Source organism: Dasypus novemcinctus, chromosome 5 (assembly GCF_030445035.2).
Source record: "Dasypus novemcinctus isolate mDasNov1 chromosome 5, mDasNov1.1.hap2, whole genome shotgun sequence".
Taxonomy (NCBI): domain Eukaryota; kingdom Metazoa; phylum Chordata; class Mammalia; order Cingulata; family Dasypodidae; genus Dasypus; species Dasypus novemcinctus.
The window spans coordinates 11,498,835-11,523,348 of NC_080677.1; the positions used below are offsets into that span (position 1 = coordinate 11,498,835).

The 24,514-nt window shown below is 42.1% G+C and overlaps 1 protein-coding gene across 2 annotated transcripts in view; it reads left to right on the forward strand.

The window, feature by feature from the left end:
* Positions 1 to 23,749, forward strand: part of TMED4 (transmembrane p24 trafficking protein 4) — a 211,472-nt gene extending 187,723 nt beyond the window's left edge. The window contains exons 2-6 of one of the 2 annotated variants that reach the window (XM_058296676.2): positions 20,982 to 21,126; positions 21,381 to 21,481; positions 21,658 to 21,783; positions 21,990 to 22,136; positions 22,722 to 22,982. In XM_058296676.2, the coding sequence (XP_058152659.1) occupies positions 21,000 to 21,126; positions 21,381 to 21,481; positions 21,658 to 21,783; positions 21,990 to 22,136; positions 22,722 to 22,871 (651 nt within the window). In that variant the 5' untranslated portion in view covers positions 20,982 to 20,999 and the 3' untranslated portion in view covers positions 22,872 to 22,982. Of the gene's footprint in view, positions 1 to 20,936; positions 21,127 to 21,380; positions 21,482 to 21,657; positions 21,784 to 21,989; positions 22,137 to 22,721 lie in introns of those variants that run through there. The other variant, XM_004457481.5, reaches the window with a different exon arrangement.
* Positions 23,750 to 24,514: the final 765 nt, after the last annotated feature.

A 24,514-nucleotide genomic window follows, 5' to 3' on the forward strand; every position in this document is an offset into this window, starting at 1 on the left:
CTGTAAGTTAAGGGCCCTGCGGTTTTGAAGGACTACTTGGGCAAGGGATGTTAGTTGCTGCTGCAGAGAGTCAAGAGACTGCGCACTGGATTCTAAGCTAATTTGTCATTGTTGTTTAAAGTATTGCAAGCTGATGAGGCCATGACCAAGAGCACTACCTGTTGTGGCAGCTGCAGCGACTGAACCTGTGAGGCTAATTTTTTATCAATATAGGGAGGAAGGCGGCTCTCTTTGACACAGATGGGGATAGTAAAATTTTTAGTTTGCCTTCTCCATAGTATGTTAGTTGCGGGGTAATGGCTACTAGGATGCAAGGCCTCATTTTTATAGAATAGAGCATTTTTGGGTATAGTTAATTTTCTGACAATCATAAGTAGGATTCTTGGTTATGATTAAATTGTAAGAGGGAAACAAAGTCACAATAAAGTGAGTATTACTATTTTTAAAGATAGTTATGGCCCGATTTTTAACATACATACAGGAAGGATGGTTACCGATGCATAAGCGTTGATAATCAAATGGTAATGATATTATCGATTCTTTGTCCTTCTTCATAGAGTTTAATTGGCAATCAATCATCAGTTGGTCCAGGGAATATATGGGTTTTATTCAGATATATATGAAAGAATAAATCTTTCCAGGTTAACACTTTAAGTAATGGGGGGTTAGGTATATAGGCCCAATAAGTGTAATTACCGGCAGCTTCCTCATTACTTACGATCACCATCATCAGAAGTTGGAGGAGACCCCATCTCTTCATTCCGCGGTTTAATCCTCTTCACAGGTAACCAAATTTGTTCTCCATTTTCTGAAATGATAAGAGCATAGCCTCACCCCCTTACTTTAATCCTGCCTTTTTTCCATTCATTGCTTAAAATATCTTTCCAGGATATTGGTTGATCTTCATTTCCTGCATCCACTGTAGATATTTGACATTTTTCAAAGTGACATTCCGCAGGTGTCAATGAATTATAAACATTAAGAAAATTTAAAGTAAATAAAGCTTTTGCTAATTGATCTTTTGGTGTTATAATACCATTATTTCCCCCTTTTTGTTTTAAAAGCATAGTTTTTAGGGCATGATGGCTGCGTTCAACAATGGCTTGACCTGTAGGATTATAAAGAATACTAGCAACATGTTGAATACCATATTTTAAACAGAAAGATTCAAAGGATTTACTAATGTAGGAAGGTCTACTATTAGTTTTAATTTTCAAAGGGCATCCCATTACAGCAAAAGCAGACCAGAGGTGTGAGTGAACATGATGAAACCATTCCCCACTTTGAGCATAGCCCACATAAAATGAGAATAAATATCAATATAAACATGAACATATTGTAGTTTATCAAAGGATGGTATGTGAGTAACATCCATCTACCTTAATTGATTAAGAGTCAGGCCTCTGGGATTAGTTCCAGCCTGAAAAGGCACCACTGTTAGTGGTCCACAAGTAGGACAAGTGTGAATAATTTATTGTGCCTGTAGTCTTGTTAACTTTTGATATTTATTTCGCAGACCTTTAGCATTAATATGAGTTAAAATGGCAATCACGAGCACTTTGTAAACACCCTACCAATAAATCAGCTCGAGCATTATTTGATGTCATAGGACTAGGCAAAGAGGCATGAGAGATGTATGAATAATGTAAATAGGTCTTAACCTAATGACATGTTGCAAGTCAGCGAAAAGTTGAGATAACTCATTAGTAGCAAAGATATGAGCTGTTTCAATATGCTTAACAGTAAGGCCTACATATTCAGAATTAGAGACAACATTCAAAGGTTCCTTAAATATTGTTAATACCTTAATGATGGCAGCAAGTTCAGTACACTGAACAGACATGAATGGAGTCTGCCAAGCCTGTTCTTTTCAAGAAGTAACGTATGCTGCTTTTTTATTACTATTACTATCAGTAAATACTGTACAAGATGATTGGGCTATGCACATAGTCCTGAAAAGCACTGCAAAAGTTCATTGTTGGGTTTTTTACAGATAGAGGAATGCAGCTGGCTTGATTTGTCTAAGAAGACACTAAAGAAAGTCTTAGCAAGTTTTAAAACAAAGTGATAGCAATACAGCTGGACTTTAACGTTTTGCAACAAACTAGCAGTGTTTGGGATTGCTGCATACTAGTGTTGTTACTTTAATCTATGATAAGAGGTTGTTTTTGTGACACATATTCTTTTATTAAAATTAAAACCATAAATAACTACATTGTACTTTTCTTTAATATTATGCTGAAATATCGGTAACTTTATACACTCTTAAGCATTTATAGAAAACTTTTACTCATACAACTTTAATTAACAGAGGGTTAAAGGAAAGAAAAAACTTGTTAATTTTATAACACTGTAAAACACCTTTTATTTAACTTATAACATATTAAATGAACTCAATTATTACTTTAATTTTTTTTTCAAGGTAAAAGAACAAATCTCTTATAATTAGTTTGGAATAAAAGGCTACTGTTCAGGATTAGGTTTTGAGAAAGCAGTTCTGAACATTACGTTCCTTCAAAAGAGGCAAAACCTTCCCCTGTTGGAACACCGAGGAAATGATAAGCACAAGAAGCACGAGAAGCTATCTTGACAAGACAGACTTTCTTTGTATACTGATTATTGAGGATAAGAACTTTTACCAAAACAGATTAATGATAAGAGGCCTTGAGAAAGAATAAAAATTTTCAACTTTGCATCAGCATACCACTTGATACTAAAGCCTTTAAAATTTTATAGATAGACCCATCAAATCTTATTCAACTTTATCTATAAAATTTCTTTTTCCACGAACCTTCTGCACTTTTAGTATTCACTCAGGTTTTGTTCCATATTTTACTCTTTCTTAATAACCAATCATTTTATCTTAGGACAAAATCATTTCCTGTTTCCTTAATAATAAAAACACATTTCACATAGCCCACATATGAAGTTATCAAGCAAATTTGTTATAACATAATACCGTGAACACTAAACAAGCTTATTAAAATAATGAACTTTTCTGTACTTTAAATACTTAGTAGCATGCAATATCAGAAACAGTTTTCTAGAAGCAAGTTGGCAGGGGAGGCTGGTTGCTGCCAATCTTTCCTGTAATAAAATTACCTTTTATTATTATTATTATTATTATTATTAATTCAGGTTTGTTTGATAATGACCTTTTGGAATTAGCCACTTAAATACTTTAATGTAAACGATGCTTCATAAGACCTTTTATAATTATTTATAACCATATAGACTATAATTATATCATTTTAAGACAAATTTTACCTTTACAGAACACATTCCCTTACTTAAAGTTATTACAATACCTTCTATAACTTGCCACATGCATTTAAGTTCCAAGAGTTTATGAAAATTAGCCATCCTACTTTAGGACAAAATACACCTTTTTGCAAAAACTTATTAAATTTCAGTTAGCATTGTCACAAACTTGTAACCTTTTTTTTTTTAATATTCATTTAAGTTTTGCATCCTTCATATTATCCTGTGAAGAAAAATAAGTTATTCATTTCAATCTAGGCAAGAACCATTTTTTATGAAAAGGCATAGTAATTTTGTTAATCAAGACTTACAATTTTTATTATTGTAGATATCTTATTAACATTTAAACTTATGTATTAATATAATAAACAAGTATTAATATAAGCTCTTATTTAATTTTTGGCCATTTGAATAGAGCTCTTTTAAAAATTTCTACTAATTTATATTTACCATCCGGAGGTATCACAATATACACTGACATTGAAGGAACAGACAGACAAACACAAAACAATTACAACACATTAACAGAAACATACAACGTATTTACAATCGACTCATAATTCTTTACTTTCTTGGTATAGCTGCTTTTAAATCCTCTGTTATATATACATCTTAGATTGTACCTTTTAAGATTTCTTCTGGAATTCATGTCGCCTATAATATGCAAGCTTGTGCTTGGAAACATTATTAATTATCAGCAATCAGTTAAAATAACTTGAGCAGCAAAATGTAGTTAAGTTTTTATTTTGCAGTTTAGGCAGACCATTAACACACATTTTTGGATTAGTACTGTAAGACTATATTGAGACTTGAAGTTCTGGAGAAAACTATTGATTTAAAACTGAAAATTCCTTTTTAAACCTTGATAAAAATTTTATACTAATTTTAGTATCTTGGTTAAATAAGCCCAATCAGAATTAGCATGGAAACAAAACAAAACACAAATGTTGCCACGTTTTTCTCTCATTCCAGTGGCTTAACTATATTAGCCTTCACTAGCCCAGAGCTACATTGTTATGTAGACAGCAGGGAGTTTGAAGAGTTGCGAAAGGAATTGGCGTTTGCCGGAAGAAAGCTGATTGCCTCATAAGCTTGTTTTGGTTTCGGGGCCTGTGGCTGGCCCTGCCTCCCGTTTCCCTGATGGGGAGGGAGAGGTTGGCCCTGCATGTCGGCAACGAGGACAGACTCTAGGGGCACTACTAGGCTTTTTGTTAAATAGCAGGGGTGGGACAGTCTCGGGCGAAATGGCCAGGATCACCGCACTTTAAACAAGCTCTTTTTTGTTTTAAAGCAGCGGCCATAACAAGGCCTTGTTGGTAGGCAGGGCTAATTTCAAGACAAAGCCTGATGTAACCAGAGAAGTCCTCCTTCTTTCTATAAGGTCTAACCATGGCCTGACAAGCCGCATTTGCATTTTCAAAGGCAATTTGCTTTACATAGTCTGTTTCTGTGTTGGTATCACCAAACAGCCTTTCTGCAGCCGTGCACAATCTGCCTACAAAATCTGAAAAAGGCTCCTCTGGCCCCTGTTTAGTATTGGTGAGGGAGGAGGCAGGGCGTTCCTTTGTGGGCAACCTTTTCCAGGCCCTAAGGGCTGCAGTTTGAATTTGAGCAAATAGGCCAGGGTCATACCTACATTGATTTGTATTATCTCTATAATCATTTGACCCTGTAAGCATATCAATACTCCACCCGTTGCCGGCCTGAGCATTACGCCTGGCTGTATCAGCACAGAACTCAGCGTACTCGGATTTCCATAATAGGTAATTTCGCGCACCGAGAGCAGAGCGAGCAAGAGTACGCCAATCATGAGGTGTGAGCCAGGCATCGGCAATTTGCTCCAAGATGGTAATAGTACATGGAGCAGTGGGCCCATAGGTGGAGGTGGCGGTTTTAAGCTCTTTTAAAGATTTAAAGGGGAAAGTGGAATGCACATGAAGTACCTTCACCTCACCATCTGCCTCATTATCTGCCTCATTGTTTTGCCCCTCGGTTTGCCTCTCGGTGACTGGTTATGTGGAAAAAAAAGGAGGGTTTTTTTTAATCACCGCAGGGGATGCACACCTGGGTGGCCTTTGTAAGCAGGCGCAGGTGGGCGGGATGTTGATAAAAGGGGTGTGGTTAACTGCCTTTCTGCATTTATGATGTTCTAATTCTTTTAGCTGCTGTAACTCCTTTATGAGTTGTAAATGCTCCCTCTGTAAGCGAATTTGCTCTTTTGTTTTCTCTATATTTGCTATGACTCCTTGGTTATCCTGACTTTCAAAAATGCCGGCACCGGTAGGGTGATTGGGCGGTGGCGCGGAGGGGGAGGGAGCATATGGTGGCGGGTAGTCAATGGCAGTGAGTTTCATTGACTCTGACTCGGGGTTAGAATTAGAGGTTTCAGAGCTTGAGCTTGCGCCAGTTTTCTTTTTGCGCCTATTTTTATTTCTCCTACCTATTTTGGGTATTTCCTCCTCACTTTCTATCTTAATAGAAACTGAATCTGAATCGATAAGAGGCGGGATTCTACACGGTGTCTCCTTAACTCCGAGATCCTGACCGTGTGATTGCTAAGGGCAGTAGAAGGACTGGATCTGGGGGGAATCTGGTCCTGTGACAGAATCTCTTCGCCCTTTGTAATTACATTTGCCATGACTGCATCTCTATGGCAGACACAAACTATATCATTGCATCTATGCTCCCTTCCTGTGGAAATCAAAGAATTCTAGGAGCTGTTTAACTTTAACCCTTACTCCTCGTGCCTTTAAAGCCTCACGTAGACCTTCTACAAACACTTTATGCTCACTCATTGCTTGTCCCATACTTTTGCTGATCACTTACCGAGATCCTAACCGCGCAGCAGGCTCCTGGCGGTGTCTCTTTGTTCCCCAAGATCCTGACCGCAGGCTCCTGGCGGTGTCTCTTCAAATATTTTCTTTTGGGCCCATCAATTGGTGTTTTCTATATCATTGCTCAGTTCTGGTCCCACGTTGGGCGCCAAATGACCTGGACCCGCCCGCGGGCCAGGCCAATACGACAGGATGTCTCCCATCCGACCAAGCTCGGGGATCTAGAAACAAAGCAAACGACACAGAGACGGGGACAAGAGACACAAAGAATGGAGGCAAGACAGGATTCTGATCAAGCCTCGTTTATTGGGGGTAGAACATGGGAATATATACTGAGGGAAGGGAACGTGTCCACAGGTGATAGGCTAGTCTCGCAGGTGACAGGCGTCCAAGGAGGGGATTGGCTGAAAGTTCGCGCTGGGTCTGCAGAGTTTTGCGTCTTGCGCGTGCGTGCTGCTGTGTTTACCAGAGTTGTGGCGGGAAGGGGAGAACAAAGGAGAAGAAGAAGAAGAAGAAAATGGCGGGGCAGGGTTGTGAAATCTGCCATGTTGTTGGAGGCTGTAAACAGACCTCACAGCGGGTGGCTCCCCACACATATCAATGAAATGCAGTGTGTAGACATTGTTTGGACCCTGATTTGAACAACCTAATACAAAAATTTTGGGGGTCGATGGCAGGGGATTGAACACGCCTACTAGGTATTAAATGATATTAAAGAATTATTTTTAATTTTATTGAGCATGATAATGTTATTTTTAAAACCCCTTATTTGCTGGAGATGCACACTGACGTTATAGGTGAAAGGACATGATGTCTGGGATTTGCTTTAAAATATTTCAGAAAGAAATAGAAAGGATAGATGAAACAAGAATGGACAAAAATGAATGGTTGTTGAAGCTAATGGTAAGTATATGAAGGTTCATGTAACTTTTCTCTCTACTTTAACTTGTGTTTGGAAATTCCCTTAATTAAAAACAAACTTTCAACCTTCCTTTCCTCTAATTTCACGCCCAATAACTAACTAACTTCTACTTCTGTTTCACCCCCCTTTACACTACTCCAAGGATGTGCTACGGCCAGGGGTGGACTCATAGCATATGACACCACTCATTCCTAGTTGTCTTTCTAACTCTCTTTTTCTCAATTGTCTTAGCCCAGATGTTCAGCCCCAGCTTTTGCCAGTTTGTTCAAAGAATGAGGGAAGGAGAAGGTGGCAGAGATGCTGAGAAGGGAGGCAGGGCAATGGGGAAGAGAGAGGGCAAACAAACAAAAGCTGAAGAGTGACCCTGCTGGATTTGGAGAGAGGCCACAAACTGACAGTTTGCTGAATGTGGTTAGAAAGTATGCTTTCTTGGCTGTTCTGTAAGACAGAAATTGATCTAAATGCTCATATCTTTAAACCAAAAGAACGCACACTGAGGACTCCTGGAAAGATGGAAGATTAGAGAGACACAGGACTCACTTCTCTCCCAGAAATTAGCTAGATGACAGGCAGAAATGGCCTGGAAAGAAAGTGCTCTAAGGTTTAGGGACCAGGGGAAGGCTGGACACCACTCAGAAGAGAGAGGGGCAAAGGAAAAGAGCCTTGAGGGGAAAGCTGTGAATAAAAGCGGCAGCCGCAGGCGCCCAATCCCCCCACCCTGGGAGCAGACAGCTTTGAGTTGCCTGGTCTCTGGCCAGCAGCTATGGGACAGAGGGAGCGCAGGGGTCAACTCGCCAGGAAACCCAAGAGAGAGGGACTCAGACTAAGGCTGACTCAGCTTTTGGCCAACAGATTTAGTCTGCTGTGTCCCGGGAGCCTTCCAGGTCAGGTGGAGCTGTGCCATTGTTTGTCTTGGGAGCTGCATGGAACTAAAGAGATCCGACCTCTCCCTCTCCCTCTACTAACCGGGACTGGCTGTTGAGGACACAGAGGGAAGTGGAAGTACTTCCCACCTGGGAAAAGGGAGGGGGCTGCCAGCAAAGGTGGGAGAACAACCTCTAAGAACCTTTGATTTAGGAGGCTCTGAATATCCCTGAGATAGGATCCTCTGCTGCATTGTTGCTGTGCTCTGAACAGCTTCCAACGTAGAGGGCTGCCGAAGAGCGCCATCTGCTGGCGGATGGAGGAAGCACGTGTGAGGAAATTAAAAGTAAATAAGAGAGGCATTTTCTGCCCTTTATAGAGTCCTTCCCCCAGGCTCTTGGAAGTGGATCTACAACTTATTACTGGGTCCAGGGCCCAGTATTGAGCAATGAACAGGGACAATCCTAAAGACCTTGAACAGGTTGAACCAAGAATCAAAGAACGGCAATAACACACAGCCTCCCACCACTAAATCCTTACAGAAGAGCGAGAAATTGAGCATTAGTGCAAACTCAGCATCATAATCAGATGCATTGACATGAGCAAAAAATTACAAGCCATACTACAAAAATGGAAGAAATGGCCCAAGCAAGGAATATATATTAAAGCCCCAGATGAGACATAGGATTTGAAACAACTAATCAATAGAGTTCATACAAATCTCCAAAATCAAATTAATGAGTTGAAAGACAATACGACTAAAGAGATAAAGGACATCAAGAAGACATTGGGCAAGCAAAAAGAAGAATTTGAAAACCCGAACAGAAAAATAACAAGTTATGGGAATGCAAGACACAATAGGTGAAATAAAAAACACATTTGAGACAGTGGCACCCAGTGACCCCATGGATCTGTCTCTTGCTTCAACAGTGTTTGAATGGAACAGAGCCAAGAACTATTCCCATCCCTTCCCAGCAGCATAGAACACCTTCCAACTGCTTCTCCAATTACAACCTCCAGAACCAACTTCTTGGCCATCCCCTGCTCCCAGGACCAGCTAACATGATTTTTCGTGTTTAGCTCCTAATTGTCAACCAACCATGAGCCCCCAGCTCCATCAGAATTAACCACCTGGTCAACCTGCACCTGCAGTCCTCCTAACCCACCCTTCTCTGGGCAACTATTTCAACTGTGACTACGTGGCCCTGAAGGGCATGGACCACTTCTTCAGCAAGTTGGTGAAGGAGAAGTGTGAGGCACCAAGCATCTCCTGAAGATGTAAAACCAGTGCAGCAGCTGCACCTCTTCCACGCCATGCAGAAGCCTTCCAGAGATAAGTGGGGTAAAACCCTGGATGCAAGGGAAGCTGCCCTGGTCCTGGAGAAGAGCCTAAACCAGGCCATTCTGGGTCTTCATGCCCTGGGATCTGCCAACACAGACCTGCCCCATCTCTGTAACTTCCTGGAGAAATATTTCCTAGACAAGGAGGTAAAGCTGATCAAGGAGATGGGTAACCACTTGACCAGTCTCTGTGGGCTGGCTGGTCTGCAAGTCAGGCTGGGTGAGCATCTCTTTAAAAGGCTCACCCTCAAGCACAACTATTATTAAGAGCCTCTGGAGCACAGAGGCCACTGGGCAGGTGGCTCTCTGTAATTACCCTGGCAGTCAAGCTTCTGCCTGAGCCCCTCCAGCCAGGAGACATCTTTTTAACCACCACCTTGTAACCCTCTAAGAAACCCTGAACCAAGGGTAAATAATAAAGCTTTTTGCAGAAAACACACACACAAACATACATATTAGAGGCATACAACAGCAGACTCAAAATGATGGAAGAAAGAATAAGTGATGCAGAAGACAGAACCGCTGAAATTGAAGAGAGAGAAGAACAGAGAAGGAAAAGAATGGGAAAAGTTGAGAAGGGGAGCAGGGAGATGAATGACAATATGAAGTGCAACAACGTTCATCTCATGGGAGTTCCATAAGGAGAAGAGAAGGGTAAAGGGGCAAAAAAAGTAGTTGGGGAAATAATGGCTGAAAATTTCCTAACTCTCATGAAAGAAATGACCTTACATGTCCAAGAAGTGCACCATACCCTGATTAGAATAAATCTGAATAGACCTACTCTGAGACCCATACTACTCAGAATGTCAAATGTCAAAGATAAAGAAAAGATTCTGAGAGCAGCAAGGGAGAAGCAAATTATCACATTCAAGGGATGCCCAGTAAGACTTAGTTAGATTTTTCATCAAAAACCATGGAGGCAAGAAGAGAGTGGTATGATACAATTAGGATACCAAAAGAGAAAAACTGCCAGCCAAAAATTCTTTATCCAGCAAAATTGTCCTTCAAATATGAAATATGAGTTTAAAATATTCACAAATAAACAGAAAGTCAATGGGTTATACATTCTTTTCAAGTGCTCATGTATCCTTCCCCAGGAGAGACCACATGTTTGGTTACAAGGCAGGTCTCAATAAACATAAAAAGATGGAAATTATACAAAGCATCTTCTCTGATCATAATGGGATGAAACTGAAAGTAGTAATAGATGGGAAAGGGAAAATTTTGTAAATGTATGGACGCTGAACAACATACTCCTAAATAATCAGTGGGTCAAAGAAGAAATTGTTAGTGAAATTAGTAAACATTGATATGAATGAAAATGAGACCACAACTTATCAAAACTTATGGGATATTGTGAAGGCAGTACTGAGAGGGACATTTATAGCCCTAAACTCCTATAGTAAAAAAAGAAGAAAGAGCTAAAATCAAAGATCTAACTGAACTACTGGGGAAACTTGAAAAAGAACAGCAAAAAATCCCAAAGCAAGTCAAAGGAAAGAAATAATAAAGACTAGAGCAGAAATAAATGAAATTGGAAACAAACACACACACACAAACAGAAAAAAAAATCAACAAAACCAAAAACTGCATCTTTGAGAAGATCAATAAAATAAACAAACCTTTAGCTAGACTAACAAAGGAAAAAGGAGAGAAGATGCAAATCAATAGTCAGAAATGAAAGGGGGGGGGGTCGGCAGAGAACCAGCAAGATGGTGGTGGAATAAGGAGCTCCTAGAGTCAGCTTCCACTACAGAGTATTTAGTAAACACCCAGAGCTCTCTGGAGCTAGCTGAAGCACCTGTTTGGGGACTTCAGGAGGCCAGAAGAGCATCCTGTCACATCCTTGAAGGAGTGGAAGGAGGAGACTGCCCATCGGCAGAGAAGACTCATCAGTAGAGTGCTCCACGCCATGGAGGCCAGTGCCCATCCTCTACTGAGGCACAAGCCATCTTGAAAGCTGTTCCACAGCTGGAATTGGAAGCTCCACTTCCCAAAAATGGGGAGGAATAGATGGTTAGACACCAATTGCAGCTACTGATGAGTAAATTCAGTGGGCTAAAATACAATCCTGAGAACAGCTACAGTTTGAGCCTGTCCAAGGTGGAAAGAGGCCGGGAGCTGCCGTTTTAACTCCACACCTGGCATGAGGGGAAGCGGGATGGACTGAAAATCCCAGGGCTGGTGGGGACTGGCTTCTTTCCATCCAGATCAGATTATAGCTCCAGCAGGGAGGAGGCTGTGGAGACCTGCACCAGCTTGTCCAGAAAATACCAGCCAAGCCAAGAGGGCCAGTGATTATCCTACTCTGGCAGCACATGCCACCCCAGAAGCTATTCTGTTGCTGGAATTGGAAGCTCCATTTCCCAAAAACAGGGGAGGAGGAGATAGTTGGCTGCCAATTTCAGATACTGATTGGTAGACTCGCCTGTCTAAGATATAACACTAGGAACAGCCAGGTGTGAATCAGACCATGTCAGAAAGAGGCTGGTGGTCACCACTTTGACTCCACCCCCTGCCTGAGGGGAAGCCAGGCTGACTGAAAATCATGGTGATAGTAGGAACCAGTTTCTTTCACCCAAATTGGCCTGCAGCCCTAGCCTAGGCTTCAGCTCAGCCTCAGGCAGGGAGGAGGCTGGTGGGCCCTGCACCAGCCTATCCAGGTAACTGCAGGTAACTTTGGCTGGCACAGACTGAAAATCATCTTGGATCCACATGGCATAGATTGCTGTCCACACTTGCAGCTCCATCCATGCACCAGGCAGGGGAGAAAGGGGCATGAAGCTTCATTAGTCTTTCTGGGCAACTACAGTCTAGGCCTGCACAACTTGGATTATTCCACACAGCTGTGACTCTGTCCCTATCCCTGGCAAAGGAGAAAGTTGGAAGAAGCTTCATTGGTCCTTGCACAATGAGGGCAGCTTGAGCCTCCACAGCTTATAGCACCAACTACATGCTTGGATCCTACTGCACAATCAGTAAGGGAGAAAGGGCAGGAAGCCCTAAACTAAAGAGAAAAACTGTACCCAGAATAAATACTCTAGTAAGCCAGATGCCAAGACAGAAACAAAAAACTACAATCTGCACCAAGAAACAGGAATCTATGGCCCAGTTAAAGGAACAAGATAAGCCTCCAGATGACATGAATGAGTTAAGACAACTAATCATAGATGTTCAAACTAATCACCTTAATACATTCAATGAGATAGCTAAAGAGATTAAGGATATTAAGAATACACTGGATGATCACAAAGAAGAATTTGCAAGCATACATAGATAAATAGCAGATCTTATGGGAATGAAAGGTGCAAAAATGAAATTTAAAAAACATTGGAATCATGTAACAGCAGATTTGAGGAGGCAGAAGAAATGATTGAAGAGCTTGAAGAAATGGCCTCCAAAAGTGAACATACAAAAGAACAGATGAAGAAAAGAATGGAAAAAATTGAGCAAGGTCTCAGCAAACTAAATGACAGCAAAAGGCATGCAAACATACACATCACGGGTGTCCCAGAAGGAGAAGAGAAAAGGGACAAAAGGAATATTTGAAAAGATAATGGTAGAAAATTTCCCAACACTATTGAAGGACATAGATATCCATGTCCAAGAAGCACAATGTACTCCCATCCAAAAAAAAAATCCAAATAGACCACTCCAAGACGCAAACTGATCAGAATGTCAAATGCCAAAGACAAAGAGAGAATTCTGAGAACAGCAAGAGAGAAGCAATGTGTAACATATAAGGGATACCCAATAAGATTAAGTGCTGATTTCTCACCAGATACCACAGAGGCAAAAAGACAGTGGTCTGATATATTTAAGATACTACAAGAGAAAAACTTCCAGCCAAGAATCTTATATCCAGCAAGACTGTCTTTCAAAAATGAGGGCGAGATTAGAATATTCACAGATAACTAGAAACTGAGAGAATTTAGAAGCAAGAGACCAGATTTTCAGGAAATACTAAAGGGTGTGCTAGAACCTGAAAAGAAAAGACAGGAAAGAGAGGCCTAGAAGAGTCTAGAAAGGAATATTATATCAATAAAAGTAACTAAAAGTGTCAAAAGATTGATGAAAATAAAATATGATTCAAATAGGAATAAACTTAACTAATGATGTAAACCGCTTGTATTCAGAAGACTGCAACTCGATGTTAAAAGAAATTTTAAAAAGGCCCAAATAACTGGAAGAACATTCCATGCTCATGGATTGGAAGACTAAGTACCATTAAGATGCCAATTCTACTCAAATTTATACACAGATTCAATGCAATCCTGATAAAAATTCCACCAGCATTAAAAAAAAAAAAACAAATGAAAACATAATCATCAAATTTATTTGGAAGGGTAAGAGGTCCTGAATAGCCAGAAACATACTAAAAAGGAAAAGTGGACCCTAATCTCCAGACTTTAAATCATATTACCTAGCTATAGTGGTAAAAACAGCATACTACTGGCCTAAAAACAGACACATAGACCAATGGAATCAAATTTATGGTTCTGAAACAGACCCTCACAGGTATGATCAAGTGATTTTTGACTAGCCTGTCAAACTCACACAGCTCAGGCAGAACAATTCATTCAACAAATGGTGCTGAAAGAATTGGATATCCATAGTCAAAAGAAGGAAAGAGGCCCCTAACTCACACCTTATCCAAAAATTAATTGAAAATGAAGCAAGAACCTAAAAATAAAAGCAAGAACCATAAAACTTCTAGAAGAAATTGTAGGAAAATATCTTCAAGACCTGGTGGTAGGTGATGGATTCTCAAAGAAGATAAGAAGAAGACTGAGATGGACTACTGATGTTTAATGTGTATAGACATTTTAATTAGCTTTACTGTAAAAGCGTGGAAATGTATAGAGTGGCTGGTAACACACAGTGAGAAACAGCTAGTTTATAAATGGGGATGTGACTGAAAATGGTAGTCTAGGGATGTAAATGCCAATAGACAGAATGCTAGAGAATAATCTAGAAACTGAAAAGCACAGTAAACACAGAGGTGGATGAGAATTGTGCTTGATGGTACAGATGCAGGAGTGTCCTTTGTGAGCTAAAGCAAATGTATATCACTACTGCAGCATGTTGGGAATATGGAGAAGCATGGGAAAAATACAGCTGGAGTGACCTGTGGACTATGGTTAGTAGTAGTAATATAATATTCTTACATCTATGTGAAAGATGTACTGTGTTGATAATGAGGCAATATGAAAAATGTGAGCCAAATGTACACTATGGACATGGTAACAATCAGATGATATTATCTTATCTGTAGCAAATATTCCAGCACAGTGTGGTGTGTTGATGGAGGAGTGTTGTTTGGGAATTCTGCATATGTACATGATTATTTTATAAGTTTACAACTTCTGTCATAAAAATATCTTTAAAAAATAATAATAGGGTAAATGTAAGATAAGGACTATAATTAGTAGTAAGATTTCGACAATATTCTTTCACAATTTGTAGCAAATGTCTTATGACAATGGAAGGTATTGCTGGTGGGCTGATGTATGGGGCCCCCGTATGATGTTATGCATGTTTGCTTTGTAAGTTCACAACCTTTACTATGCACTTGTTTGTGCGTGTTCATATATAAATGGCATAAAGTTAATAATAATAGGGTTGGTTGGGGGAAAAATACTTTGGTTAGTAGTAATATTTTGACAATGCTCTTTAATCATTAGTTAAAAAGGTTTAACAACAAAACAAGTTATTGTTGGTAGGGTGAGTTATGAGAGCCCTGTATGATGTTACATGTTTGTTTTGTAAGATCACAACTATTATTATACACTTATTGTTTATGTATTTTTATGTGAGTGATACACTTCAATAAATTAAAAAAAAAAAAGACTTGAAAAGAGGGAAGTTATGACTGACCCCCAGAAATACAAAGGATCGTAAGAGTTTATTATGAGCCACTGTATACCAGCAAAACTAGACAACCTAGATGAAATGGTCAAATTCCTACAAACACACAAACAACCTACACTGATTACATGAAATACAAGAACTTAACAAATTAATCACATTTAAAGAGATTGAATCAGTCATCAAAAATCTCCCAACAGGGAGCAGATGTAGCTCAAGTGTTTGAGTGCCTTCTTCCCATGTATGAGGTTCCAGGTTCAATCCCCAGGACCTCCTAAAAACAAAGCAAACAAATGAAAAAATCAACTCTCTTATTGGGGAGCTGATGTAGCTCAGTGGTTGAGTGCTTGCATCCCGTGTATGAGGTCCTGGGCTAAATCCTCAGTACCTGCTTAAAAAAAGCCGAAACTCCCAACAAAGAAAATTCCAGGATCAGATGGCTTCACAGGTGAATTCTACCAAGCGTTTTGAGAAGAATTAACACCTCCTGTTTAAACTTTTCCAAAAAATTGAAGGGGAGGGAAAAATACCTAACAGATTTTATGAAGCCAACATTACCCTAATACCAATGCTAGATAAAGAAACTACAAGAAAATTACAGACTAATTTCTCATGAACATAGATGCAAAAAATTCTGAGTGAAATACTTGCAAATAGAATCCAACAGCATATTAAGAGAATTATACACTGTGACCAAGTGGAATTTATTCCTGGTGTGCAAGGGTAGTTCAACACGAGGAAATCAATTAACATGATACATCTCATTCAGAAATTGAAGGACAAAAATCACATGATCTGGGAAGCAGCTGTAGCTCAGTGGTTGGAGGGCCTGCTTCCCATGTACGAGGTCCTGGGTTCAATCCCCAGTACCTCAAAACAAACAAACAAACAAACAACAAACAATCATCTCAATCTATACAGAAAAGGCATTCAACAAAATCCAGCATCCTAATTCTTTTGATATTCTGTTAGATTCTATTTGCAAGTATTTTGTTGAGAATTTTTGCATCTGTGTTCATTAGAAAGATTGGTCTGTAATTTTATTTTATTTTTTGAAGATCTATTTTTGTTTATCTCTCCCCCGACCCCGTTCCCCCCATTGTTACTCTCTGGGTCCATTCACTATGTGTTTTTCTGTATCTGCTTGTATTCTCATTAGGCAGCTCCAGGAACCAATCCTAGGAACTGCTGGAGTGGGAGAGAGGCGATTACTCTCTTGAGCCACTTCACTTCCCTGTTTCGCTGCTACTTCTTATTTTCTCTCCTCTTGTTGCACCATCTTGGTGTGGCAGCTCTCTGCACCGGCTGGCACTCCTGCACAGGGCGGCACTCCTGTGTGGGCTGCATTTCCTTATGTGCCAGCACTCCACGTGGGCCAGCTCACCACATGGGCCAGCTTACCCTCACCAGGAGGCCCTGGGCATTGAACCCTGGACCTCCTATTTGGTAGACAGGAGCCAAATTGGTTGAGCCACACCCATTACCCTGTAATTTTCTTTTCTTGTAGTATTTTCGTCTGGGTTTGGTATTAAGACGATGTTGGTTTCATAAAATGTGTTGGGTAATTTTCCTTTCTCTTCAGTTTTTTTTTTTTTTGAAGAGTACCAACAGGATTGGTATTAATTCTTGAAATTAGTAGAATTCTCCTTTGAAGCCATCTGGTCCTCAACTTTCCTCTGATGGGAGATCTTTGATGATTGAGTCAATCTCTTTAAATGTGATACACACGTCATTACATATTTTGTAATAACCTATGAAATTGTGTGGGATGGAGTGCAAACTATACTGTAAACTATAGTCCACTGTTAATAGCAATACTTCAATATGTGCTCAATTGTAACAAATGTACTACTCTAATGAAGGATGTTGTTAATGTGGGGAAGTGTGGGAGGGAGAGGGGGTGGGAGATATGGGAATCCCCTATATTTTTCATGTAACATTTATGCAATCTAAAGCTTCTTTAAAAATTAAAATAAAATTTTTTTAAATCCAGCATCCTTTCTTGATAAAAAACACTTCAAAATATAGTAATAAAAGGAAAGTTCCTCAATATGATAAAGGGCATATACGAAAAACTCACAGCCAACATCATACTCAATGGGGAAAGGTTGAAAGCCTTCCCTCTAAGATCAGGAACATGACAAGGATGTCCACTGTCAACACTAGTTTTCAAAATGTGCTGTAAGTTCTAGCTAATGGAATTAGACAAGAAAATAAATAAAAGGCATTCAAATAGGAAAAAAGGAAGTAAAACTCCTGCTATGACATGACGCTGAATTTAGAAAATTCTGAAATGTCTACCACAAAACTACTTGAATTATTAAACAGATTCAGCAAAGTGGCAGGATACAAGATCAAAAAACAAACATCAGTAATGTTTCTGTATACTAGTATTGAACAATTGGAGGGGGAAATCAGGAAAACAGTTCCACATTACAACATCGAAAAGACTCAAATAATGGGGAGCATGTGTAGCTCAAGTGGTTAAGTGTCTGCTTTCCATATACAAGGCCCCAGGTTCGATCCATCCTCGGTACCTCCTACAGACTAAAAAACAAATGAAAAAAACCAACTCTCATTAGGAGCAGATGAAACTCAGTGGTTGAGCGCTGACTTCCCATGTACGAGGTCCTGGATTCAATCCCGAGTATCACCTAAAGAAAAAAAAAGATTCAAATACCTAGGAGTCAATTTAACCAAAGACGTACAAGATCTATATTCAGAAAATTACAAAACAATGCTAAAAGAAATCAATGAAGACCTAAACATTCTGTTCTGAAGCATTTTTTTAGGGAAACTTACAGAAAGCTGTAGCAAGTTCATCCGAGTATGTCTGCCCCTATGGCAAATGCTCTGCAGATTACATATAGATGGGGAAACAAAAGTGCCTAAATGCCAGGAACTGGTGGGCAGTTATGGGAAAACATCTTGGGATGTGCTCTTTTCTCAGAATAAGATAGCAACCAAAGGTTGGCATGTTTCCAGGGAGTTAGCAGGACATGCCTGAGGAGGGACCCAGGGGCAAAGTGAGTCCTTGGTCAGGCAGGAGATGCTACATGTTAAATACATCGCCCACCACTCAACCCAGTTCCCTTACGTCGACTGTCTGTTGTACTCCCTGACCCACATAACTTACAGGGCAGTAATGAAGACACAGGCATCCGAGCTGTGAGGCAAAAGAGTGTGAATGCATGGTCTATGTAGGTGTTTTCCAAATCTTCACCTAGAGGACGGGGAGCAGTCTGACAAGTTGACATTACTTTGGTGAGTCAACAGGGGATGGGTATCAAAAATGATAAAGACTCCAAGCCTTGACTTTTTAAAGATTTTATTTCTCCCCCACTCATTGTTTGCGCTTGCTGTCTTCTCTGTGTCTACTCATTGTGCACTCTGTGTCTGCTTCTCTTTTTTTTTTAGGAGGCACCAGGAACTGAACCTAGGACCTCCCGTGTGGTAGGCAGGTGCCCAACTGCTTGAGCCACATCCGCTTTCCCCAAGCCTTGACTTTTTGACATTGAGGCTGTTGTTTCTCTTTCCCAAATATCTCTCACATCCATCTCCTTTTCTCATCCCCCCACTATCATCAAGCATCTCTTATTTGGAGCCTAACAGCCACCTCCTGCCAAGCTTCCCTGATACGCCTATTTGTAATCCATTCTCCACAGTGCAGCCAAAACATTTACTTTTACTGGTAAATACTTCAGCATATACTTCTAACAGATGAGGACTTAAAACAAATAGAGGAGCAGGTGTAGCTCAGTGGTTGAGTACCTGCTTCCCATTAGGAGGTCCTGGGTTCCATCTCTGGTACTCCCCAAAAAATAAAAAACTAAAACAAAAATCCACAATATCATAATCACGTGCAACAAAACAAAAAAATTTTTCTGTAAAAGCAGTTTTATTGAGATATATTCACATACCATACAATCTATCCAAACTGTACAATCAGTGGCTTTTAGTATAATCATGTTGTGCATTCATCACAAAAAAAATTTTAGAACAATTTCATTACTCCAAAAAGAAAAACTCCACAGACAATAATTTCTTTTTTTAAAATTTTTTAGGTGCTCAATGAATATTAAATGAAAATATATTTAAATTCTTTGTAAATTAGCACATAGTACAAGCTCAATAAGTATAACTGAAAATATCAATGTAGCTGTTATTAGTATTTTTAATTTTATTCATTTTTAAAAATATATTATTCAAAAAATATGAGGTCCCCATTCACCCCCACCGCCCCCACCCCACAATAATTTCTTATTATCACATCCACTCAAGTTCATATTAGAGCCCTCATTATCTAAATATGCCCTTTTCTTGGTTGGCTTGAATCACAATCAAACAATGCCCAAACATTCCATTTAATTGCTCTGCTCTCTAGCCTCTTTTAATTAATATTCTTCCCTCCCCTTAATGCCATTTGTGTTGTTTATCTGCTTGTCTGCAGAATTTCCCAAAGTGGCACATTGCTTCAGGAGGCACACCTGTCTGGTTGTTCCTCTTAGGGATGTTCAAAAATCCTCAATGGGTTCAGGTCTTGTAAGTCCCCTCACCTAACAATTGCCTCGATTCGTTATTCCTCTAGGGCCAACAAGTGGTGATTTCACACCCCAGGTGTTTACCTTCCAGCAGCTTTGCTATTGCTCTTTTTTTTTTTTTTTTTAGGAGATACTAGAGATTGAACCCAGGACTTCATATATGGGAAGAAGGCGCTCAACCAGTGAGCTACACCCACTGCCCTGCTACTAACCTTTTGCTTTTTCTTTAATCAGTGGTTGTCCTATCTCAACTTGCATAGTACCTGTGATGGAGAGCTCACTACCTTATTAGATAGCCCTTTCCATTGTCTGAACACTAGGGCAGGGTGAACGGACCTTTCCTTCCTCATTTTAAGTTAATCTACTTGGTGAGCACCTGGCGGACACATCTGCTCCCCTACCTGGGGTGCTCCCCGGTCTGCTCTTCTCCAGGCCTTTCAACTCAGATACTTAGCTGCTCTGCCCACCAGGCCCTGCTTGCATTGAGCTTTCATCCTGGTAGAGCATCAGGATAAAGAACAAGTCCTTGGACAATAAAACAATTGCATGCTATGAAGGAAAAAACCGAGTGACAATATTGGAGAGACCATTTGCGAGGAGGGGGAATCAGGGCAAGCCTCTCCAAGGTGACATGTGAGCTGAGATCTGAAGAATGAGAAGGGGCTGGAAGAACCAGGGAGATGGCATTCCGGTCAGGGAAACAGCAAGTGCCCTGTGTTCAGAACGTAATTGGCAACCGTTGAGGCGGCCAGTACTGCTATCCTGTGAATAAAGTTTTGGTTCCTGCGCGGGCCAAGGCGCAGCCTCTGCTTCATGTGGCCTCTCCACCTCTTCGACGTCATCCTCCCGCTTTCCCTTCAGCCGATGTGCTCCTTTGACACGGATGGTTCTCTTCGCGGACAGTCTCAGAATCTATCATTCTGAATTCACTTGTTTCTCGTCGCCCCCCACCAGACCCTCGCTTCGGGCTGGCAGACGGGGCCTGGGCTCTAGATTTCATCTGTGAACTAGCACAGGGACTAGCTGCTTGATTCTCTACCTTGCCCCAGAAAACCAAGCATCCTCAGTGCCCGCTACAAAGGAAATGTGGAGGGCGCGAGGGCCGTCAGCCGGAGGGGTCCGCAGGGACAACGCGCAACACGCAGCCCGTGCACGGAGGGGCAAACGCCCCCACGACCGCTCAGGTTCGGGGATCGTTCCGGAAACCGCGTCCCGGAAGCCACGGCCGGCAAGGACGGCGTCTCCGCGCGTGCGCGCACCCCGCGCATGCCTGCAGCAGCGCCGCGTTGCCTGGGAGCGGTGCGCAAGCGCGCTGGGCGAGGGGCACGCACTGGCAGGTGCTGGGGGCCCGCGGCGGCGGCGGCGGCCATGGGGCTTTGGTCGCTGCTGCTGCTCGCGCTGTGCGCGGAGGGCGCCCTCGGGCTTTACTTCCACATCGGCGAGACCGAGAAGCGCTGCTTCATCGAGGAGATCCCTGACGAGACCATGGTCATCGGTCAGTGGGCGTGGGGCCGGAGACGGCCTCCCCCCCACGCTCCCGCCCTCCGTCCCGCCCGTCCTCCCCGCCCGCGTCGCTGGTGTGCCCCCGAGAGGCGGCCCGTTGCCAGCCCCGCGCCTTGACGGGGCCGCGGGCCTAGCGGAGCTGGCGGGCCCCGAGCAGCGTCCAGCCCCCGGCGCCTGCTCCCGCGGAGCCCGAGTGCGCGCAGCCGGGCGGCTTGGTGGGTTGTGATTGGTCTGTCTGCTCCGCAGGGAATTATCGCACCCAAATGTGGGATAAGCAGAAGGAGGTCTTCCTGCCCTCGACCCCTGGCCTGGGGATGCATGTGGAAGTGAAGGACCCGGAAGGAAAGGTAAGGCCTCTGTTCCCACTGGCACTCCCCAGGCTCTGGGGCGACGGACTTCTACAGAGCTGGCCTTAGCTTTGCGTTGAGGCCCCTGGGGACTTCCCACCCCTGCAGGTTGGAGAGAGCACAGTAAAGCGGAGGGCAGCAGGTTGGGTCTGGGTTTTCACGGGCTGCTGTTGCAGGTGGTGCTGTCCCGCCAGTACGGCTCAGAGGGCCGCTTCACCTTCACTTCCCACATCCCTGGTGACCATCAGATCTGCCTGCACTCCAATTCGACCAGGATGGCTCTCTTTGCTGGAGGCAAACTGGTAAGAGGATGTTCCCTTTGGCTGCAGCTTGGAATCTCCACTTGTTTGCAAAGTTTTGATCTATTGCTATCATTTGGGACAAAGCCAGGGTCAAAAGTCAGAGACTGCCCTTGAGCCTGGAACGCAGAGACCTCACCACTCAGACCGCACAGCGTGAAGTGTTTCTGACCTTAAGGCTTTTGGGCTCCAACCTTGTGTCCTTTTAGCGTGTGCACCTAGACATCCAGGTTGGAGAGCATGCCAACAACTACCCTGAGATTGCAGCCAAGGATAAACTGACAGAGCTGCAGCTCCGAGCCCGCCAGTTGCTTGATCAAGTGGAGCAGATCCAGAAGGAGCAGGATTACCAAAGGGTAAGGTCATATCTCATTGTACTTAAGAGTGGCAGTTGACCTTTATACCTGCTAGACCTACTTGGAAGTTTTTGCTTGATGCCATCCCTGCTTGAGAGGTCAGCTCCTCAGAAAATAGTAAGAAGTCTTATCAGTCTAGAAAGGAATTTTTAAACTCTAGAGAAAGTGGAGGCCTCATTTGAGGACAATTCATTATCCAGCTATAGGACCTGAGAGTGATTTCTCTTTTTTTTTGTTTAATAGATTTTTAAAAATATTTTTTAATACATAGATCATACAAAATGTTACATTAAAAAATATAAGAGGATCCCTTATACCCCCACTCCTACCCTCCCACTCCTTCCACATCACCAAACTCTTTCATCAGTGTGGCACATTCATTGCATTTGATTATGTTTTGGAGCGCTGCTGCACTGCATAGATTATTGGAGTGACAGCACTGTCACTTCCTTGGGGCAGTCTCAATGGGGAGTCACACACCCAAGGGAGTCACAAGCAGTATTCCTGAGGCATTTGAGCCTGGAGGGAGGGAGGGCCCTCACCACAGCTGGGAACTGTTTCCTCCATGTCCCCTGCCCCCTGCAGTATCGTGAGGAACGCTTCCGTCTGACCAGCGAGAGCACCAACCAGAGAGTCCTGTGGTGGTCCATCGCCCAGACAGTCATCCTCATCCTCACTGGCATCTGGCAGATGCGGCACCTCAAGAGTTTCTTTGAGGCCAAGAAACTGGTGTAAAGTCTTCTCTCCATGGAATGCTTCCCTGTCCAATTATTTGGTTCTTTCCCACCTGATACATTAGGCCCCTGGATTTTGAGGGGGAAAAAAATGAAAAAAGAATGTAAGCTACATCAGTCTGTGGCAACAAACCATTCAAACCAGTCAGTTGACACTCCTTCTCCAGGACCCAGGACATTGGTCAGAGCTTTCAAAGTGCTATTTTAGTGCTGACTTAAAGGGATTTGTGAAGAGTGTGAACAAACCCAGGCCCAAGGCTTGCTTCTTTTGCTGCCTTTCACATAACAAGAAAATGAAAATCTCTCCTCCTCTTAACTTCTGCTCTCTGCTGCTTTATGTAGATGGTGACTGACCGCCGCACGGAGGCCCCGCCTCACTACTCCCTAGTCAGTTCTGGGTTCACTCAGTTGCTCTGTGAATGTAATTAAGGGGCAGATCTTTGGCCCCAGAGGATTGAGACTTTTTTCTATGTATTAGAACTATTTTTTGATAAATTATACTCCTTTCCTAGATGAAATGTTACTGCCTGTGTGTGAAGAGGTGAAAGCACCACTGCAGTCCCTTCTCATTAGGTTTATTTACATTGATAACTACCACGGCTGCTTTCCGGATTTCAGTGGTTTATGAGCCAGACAGCAGACATTTCAGGTACTCCCAAAGCCTCATCAGAGGCACAGCAGAGAGTTCTGGACACCTGCGATTTCCATCACATAGGGCCTCAGTAAGAGGTAAGGTAGAGGCAGTCAGAGAGCTAGCAGAAGGCTTTATCATCCCTCTCCCCTTAACTTTTATTTAAGCCATGGTAAATGTTTTCTTCACAGGGACCTGATTGGTTCTTTATACAGATTTTTCCAGTGAAATAAAATGTGTTGTAGTAACTGTGTTGAAATGAAATAGAACTTGTGGGCAGAGGGAAGGCACAAGGGGAAGTGGAGGAAAGGCTTCTGGCCTGGCAAGCCTGAGCACCACCTGCAGTGGGCCCCATGTGTGGACTCAGCACTGGGACCTGGCCTGAACTGGACAGTCTTGAGGGGCATGGGAGTGGAGGCATCACTGCTTGACTATGCATGAAGGTCAGTCAAGTAGAATACCAGGAAGGAACTGTGTGAGGAAAAGTACGCACCTGGTTTCTTAGGCCCCGGGAATCATAAATTTGAACAGATCTTTTATCCCCTTTTGCTGTATAAAACTTAATGCTGGGAAGTGGATGTGGCTCAAGCAATTGAGCTCCCACCTATCACACGGGAGCTCCTGGTTTCATTTCCTGGTGACTCCTAAAGAGAAGACCTAGCACACAGCCAGTACAAAACAACGGGGGGGGGGGGGTGGCGGCGTAGATAAATAACTCTTTAAGAAAATACTACTACTATTAGTTGCCCACTCTGGACATTTTATTTCACATTATTTATTTTAAAAGGTCACCTTTTGTTTTTTTAATCAACCTTTTTTTTCCGTATATAAACATTTAATTATTTTTAAAAGATACATGGATCACACAAAAACACCTTACTACTTTCCTGTTTTCACTTCCCTTTTTGTCCTACACTATTTTACATATATACAAATCTTTTATACATATCTTTCTTTTCCTTTTTAGGAGGTACTGGGGATTGAACCTGGACCTTGTATGTGGGAGGCAGGCG